At 36.9% G+C, this 6,422-nt stretch overlaps 1 protein-coding gene across 1 annotated transcript; it reads left to right on the plus strand.

Moving 5' to 3' along the window:
* Positions 1–1,914: 1,914 nt before the first annotated feature.
* On the plus strand, positions 1,915–4,752 carry LOC143565063 (cytochrome P450 76T24-like). Its single transcript, XM_077052158.1, has 3 exons — positions 1,915–2,361; positions 3,542–3,991; positions 4,144–4,752. Exons 1-3 carry the CDS (start codon positions 1,915–1,917, stop codon positions 4,750–4,752), a joined length of 1,506 nt encoding a protein of 501 aa, XP_076908273.1.
* The last annotated feature ends 1,670 nt before the right edge of the window (positions 4,753–6,422 follow it).

Genomic DNA, 6,422 nt, shown 5'->3' on the forward strand with positions numbered 1-6,422 from the left:
TTTGATACAAAAAGTGTTTACTAGGAAGACCATAATTTACATCTTTTACAATATAAAAGCATTTGAGCCATTAGATCATCTACTGGCTATGACCACCATCATATCATATTCTAGGTTACCTGTAAAACAATTTATAAAATACGTCAACAACACATGCTGGTGAACATGTTGACACTAAAAAATTTTATATACTTAATTATTCTTTACGAGTATCTTGTGACCGGCCAGTCATGGCAAAGAGAATAACCAAGTACTAAAATTTTAAATTTACTATTATAAATTCAAGTTCAACTCAAAACCGTTCAGCAAACACCACAACGTTCGAGTACTTAGCAACTACCAATATATACAAGATCATTCCCCACTCGAATATTACTTTGTTCCGCCCAACGTGGCAGAGGAATGATCACGTGTGGTGCGGTGTGCCCACCGACTTACCCTATATGTAAGGATCCAAATGAACATATACAATAGCCTGAGGGCTAACGATTACTATTACTTATAAAGTTTTAGGAACACATAATCCCATGTAAACTTTTAATGACTCGATTAACGAGTTATAAAAGTTTGAGCGTATTCCCCTTTTTTATGATCAGTGTGTCTCACTGATTTATGCTTGAACGTTACCTCGACCTATAGTACGAGTATAACCTTTTGTAAATAACTAGATTAGTGATCTAGCTTCAGACATTTAGTGTATTTTGCATAGATTTAACCTTAATAAAACATTTGGACTTTTAGTCCTTTTGTTTCTTTACAATTTATGTGCTACGTTTCTTCTTCATGAAGAAACATTAATGTTAGGTTTCTTTTTCAAGAACCAATATCAATTTGACTATATCTCTTGCATGTAAAACTTTATGTTTCTTTGGTTATAAAGAAACATTAATTTGACTATAACCTTTGCACATGAAAATCTATGTTTATACTTAAGTTGATCATGTTTTGAGCTATACCCCTGACAAGGTGTTAAGACAATATAATAAAATAATAACTTAAGCGGAATATCTACCTTACACGGATACTTGGAGTTAAACGCCAAAGCTTGAGCATTGAAAACATAGGAGTGGAGTGTGTGGAGAACAACCATGTTCGCCCCCCCCCCCATTTATAGCCTGTTTCTAGGTTGGTCGCGATACGCGACACGAAGTTACATGACCCATCGCGTAGCGCGATGCATGGGTATTGATGCGTGGCTGATGACTCGGCACTAGATTGTGCCTTGTGTCGTCACATGGCGCGACACATGTCTGGTTTGCTTAAGAGCTACGTCGCATCGCCCATCCTCGAGTTGTTCCCTAGTTCGTCTCTTAGTGCAACAAGAAGAAAATTTTTAATTTTTCATTTTAGTTCCTTTCCACAAAAATACTAAGTGCAAAGTGCGTCATTAAAGCATCATATTGCGCCCATCGCACTTTGCTCGAGCATCGGGTGTTTCACACCCTTGCTGAGATAGCTCAGTGTGTTTTGTCATATAAGAATAGTTTCTTGTGAGCCTTACTCTTTATAACTAGCTCAAAAGTTTATGTGGGACAAGTTCACTTCCTTTTTGTACTAATGTGAGATGACTCTACTTTTTTTTTTTTTCTAATATTGAACAAACTCACTTTCTTATTTCTCATTCTAAAGTAAATATTTTGAAAATATTTTTGAGTCCTTCAACTTTTTAAAGTTGACGAAAATTTGCTCAAAATTTTCAGGACGTTACGATTGGCTTTTGTGTTCATCGCACATAGACTTTGACCTCTAATGCTGATGTCCTATCGGCATGTGCTTTTGACCATTTTATTATTTGATTATGTATTTATGGCTTGTTTCAATATGATCTACGTACATGTACGTGGTTGTCTGTCTACTTGTCTATATATTCCAAACGCTAATAAGAAAACATGTACCATTCTCCTTGAAAAAAACATGGACAATGCAACCTTCTTTCTCGTGCTACTTTCCCTTTTAGCTTTCATCTATGTATACACCATCTCCGGCCGCCGTGACCCTCGGCTTCCACCGGGTCCTTACCCTTACCCGATCATAGGAAACCTCTTAAAACTTGGCAGCAACCCCCACCTCTCTCTAGCCGCACTCTCTAAACGTTACGGTCCTTTAATGTCACTTAAGCTAGGAAGTAAAACAACAATAGTCGTTTCATCACCCGACATGGCCAAAGAATTCTTTCAAAAACATGACCAATCGTTCTCTAGCCGCTCGATCCCTGAGACAGCTCGTGTGAAGAATCACCTAGAAAAGTCTGTAGTGTTTCTCCCGGTTGGAGATAATTGGAGAAAACTACGAAGGATTACTCAGGAAGCCTTGTTCTCTGGCCAACGACTAGATGGTAGCGAACAATTACGCATGCAAAAGGTACGTATGAGTCTGGAAACTTTTTTTTACTGGATTCCCTATATTTTGTATTTATTCTATTTCATTTAATTTGATTATGTATTTATATATTTTTCAAGTACTAAATGTTATATTATTGAAATATTTTATTTTTATATTGCTATTCTACATTTTACTACTACTACTACTATTATTATTATTATTATCAATATTACTACTATTATTATTATTATTTTATTTCTCTGTTTATTATTATGACTGCTGTTATTACCTATCATTTATTGATTTATTTGTCGTATTATTATTTTGACTACCATTATTACCTATCATTTATTGTATTTATTTATTTTTTCCCATAAGTATGTTTTCTTTTATGTTGCTTTATACTTATGATATTGGAGGTGAGAGTCTCTTTAAAGCAGTAGTGAAGCTTGGGCTAAGTTAGGGGGGTGATCGGACTTAACACATATAAAACTTTTCGGACGAAATCAAAATTTACCCTACGGAGCGAAAAAACGGCGGTGACCGAGGCCTCCCTGGCCCCTTAAAGCTGGCAATAACGATGTTTTATTAAAGTGTGAACACTATTGAAGCAGAACAGTGGCGAAGCTTGGACTAAGTTATGGGGGTGACGGGACTTAACACATATAAAAATTTTCGGACGAAATCGAAAAATTTACCCTACGGAGCAAAAAACAGCGGTGACCGGGGCCACCATGGCCCCTTAAAAGCTATGCCCCTACTTTAAAAGCAACCTATCCATCCTTATCGATAAAGATATGGTTTTGAAAACTTTTATTTGGTATGGTGTTATTTTTGCACCTACTAAAATTTCGAAAATCCATGGGTCACATAACTCGTTCGCTTTAAGGTAGATCCGCGTCCTTAGAATCGGATAGCATATATTTAAGTTTTAATACCCTTTTGTTGGTCTATGCACGGCTGGTTTGCATATTTTGATAGCTATTGATAGTTTATATTTCTCATTAGCTGATTAGCTAGCTAATTAGATTAATTATAGTCCTTTTATAATTTTCTTCAAAAAAACTTCGATTTTCAGTTATTAAATACAAAATACTATTCACTATTTTTTTTTCAACTCTTCTGAATTGTTTTAGTTATGACATTTGATTATCCCTTAATATTGATACAAATGCAAATATCTAGTGCCCTTTTAACATCTGATTATATATACTTGTAGGTAGAGCAACTTGTTGACCATGTTAGTCAATATTCTATGAATGAAAAACCTATAAATATAGGTGAAGTTGTATTTATCACGATTCTAAACATCTTATCAAACATGTTATTCTCTATGGATTTCTCACAATATGATTCAAAGTCATCACAAGAAGTCAGAGAGGTCATTTCGGGTTTGATGGAAGGTAGCGGGAAGCCTAATATAGCAGACTTTTTTCCGATATTCAGATCCCTCGACCTACAAGGGTTAGTATCAGACGCAAATCGTTATTATGACAAGTTATTTGCTTTTTTCGATAGCATCATTGATAAAAGATTGCAAAGAAGAGCGAACTCATCGTTGTATGACAATGATATATCAACAAAAAATGATGTTTTGGACTTGCTGCTTGATATCAACTTCAAAGATGAGACCGAATTGAGTAAATCTGACATGAAACATTTGTTCTTGGTAAGTAGATACTTAACTAGCTAGTGTGGTAACAATTTTTGGGAGATAAAATGGATAGATTGTATTATATTAGTTGTGAAAATCACAAAATTAGTTATTCGTAATTCGTCTGTATATTATTTTAATTATAACAATTTGCTACGTTAATGTAGAATTTGTTTCTTGGTGGAACTGATACACTATCAGCCACATTGGAATGGGCGATGTCTGAACTCATTCGTAACCCAAATAAAATGGAGAAAACTCGGTTGGAGCTTATGAAACACATGCATAATGATGACAAAACTTTAAACGAACATAATATCCCCCAACTACCTTACCTACAAGCTGTTATAAAAGAAACTCTTCGGTTACATCCACCTGGCCCTTTTCTTGTACCTCACCAAGCTATACATGATGTAGAGGTCGAAGGCTTCATAGTCCCTAAAGACGCACAAATCCTTTGTAATGTTTGGGCAATTGGGCGAGACCCAAAAGTTTGGTCCAACCCAAATGAGTTCATGCCGGAGAGATTCTTGGAAGCTAAAATCGACTATAGAGGTCAAAATTTCGAACTTATACCATTTGGTGCAGGGAGGAGGATCTGCCCAGGATTGATACTTGCTCATAGGGAGTTACACACAGTACTGGCTTCTTTAGTTTACAACTTTGAATGGAAGCTCGAAGGAAATATGAGAGCACAAGACTTGGATATGGAAGAAAAGTTTGGTCTCACACTTCCAAGAAATGCACCACTCATGGCCATTCCAGTTAAAGTATGACCGTCTTTAAATCATTTGCGTCATCTATTTGTTAAATTGGAAAACGGTATGTTTTGTGATGTTATTTGAATTTAAACTTATGCATGTTTTTTAATTTATTGTTTCAGAAATAAAATGCGATTAACATTACTGGATTGTGTTTGTTTTAAGACATGCTCATCTAGTAGTAATTAGTTGATTCCACAAAAAGCTGTATTCTTAAAGTAAATGTTTATCGATTAAGAAAAAAAAAGTCAATCTCTCACAAAACTGCTTATTACCGATATCACAGTTCAACACGATTACATCCTACAAACATGATAATTCTAACACTCGTGTATAGAGGAACCTAACTATTATTCTGTCAAATAGGATGAAGGATCACTATGACACCATTTTTGGTAGTAAGGATGCGTAGACAAGTCAGCATGTAACATTGCAAGATCATGACCAAAAGTGCAATCTTTTCTTCATTTGTAGTAAATTTAGTTAATGGTATCAAGTTCAGGGTCCCATCGCGAAAGAAAGAAACACCATTTGTGTTAGGTCCCTTTTTGTTTATTTAGTCATTTGTATTGAACTTTTGTATGTATTGGGCTTTATTGTTTACTTTGTATGTATAAGGGCTAAGGGAAATAGGCCTAAGGGAAATAATGCACTCAATCTCATTGAACATTTAATAATGAAATGTTTCTCATGCATGTTTCTCTATAAATAGGGAGTATGTTATGTGAAAGAAAAACTTTTTGTAAAAACTTCTAACTTACACATATTCTCTTTCTCTCTAGTTCTTTCCTCTCTCTCTCTAACCGTTTCCTCTTTCACTCTCTCTCTAAAACCCGAAAATAACTTCTCAAGATCCGAGACCACTTAGGTGACTTAGTGTAATTTCCGCTAACACTAAGTTCGGTTGATCCAAAGATTGTTGTTAGATCCACCCGCGTCGGGACCTACAATTGGTATCAGAGCGGGTCGAATCTTATGATTCAACTTTGTTCTTGATATTCGGGTTCTATTTCCGCTATTACCCAAACCGAGACGTTAAAACCCGTTGAAGTTAGAAAATAAAGTTCCAAGATCTAGAAACAAAGTTGGAAATAAAGTGGGAAATAAGCGTGTTTGAAGCATTCTCTTTGTAGATCCGGATGTTCAGGATCTATAAGTTCCCGATCCGGGCGTTTCGGGAACCGTTCCGCCATATGCCGAAAATCCGGCGACCCTACGGTCCTTCCCCGCGACGATTCTGAGGTTGAATATGTAAAAATCAAACTCCGATGTGAGTGAGCGTCGGTTATTTCTGATCGTGGCAACTGTTGGATAAAGATGTGATCGAGGGGTTTGCCGGTAACTGCTGGCGGTGGTGGTGGTGGCTGCGTTTTTCCGGATGACATGTAGAAGAAAATGCGGCGGCGGTGACCGGTGACAGTGGAGTTGGTTTTGGTGGCCGGAAAAGTGGATTACGGCGGCAGAGACAGCGGCTGTGGCGTCCGGTTTTCCGACGCCGATTGGTGAGACTGGCGGCTGGGATTGTTGGCTAATGATGGTGGATGTGGACTTGGAGTTGGGTGGCAGGGATGGGTGCCGGAGATCCGACGTAAGTCACCAGTGGATTTTTGTTGATGGCTGTTTGTTGTCATCAAAATTCTTCCTTTCAAACGTGACCTAATAAGAGCAAGTGGGCTGGGCCTATT

The sequence above is a fragment of the Bidens hawaiensis genome, unplaced genomic scaffold, assembly GCF_021521415.1.
Source record: "Bidens hawaiensis isolate Kalapana, Puna unplaced genomic scaffold, B.hawaiensis_p1.1 tig00022253_1, whole genome shotgun sequence".
NCBI lineage: Eukaryota > Viridiplantae > Streptophyta > Magnoliopsida > Asterales > Asteraceae > Bidens > Bidens hawaiensis.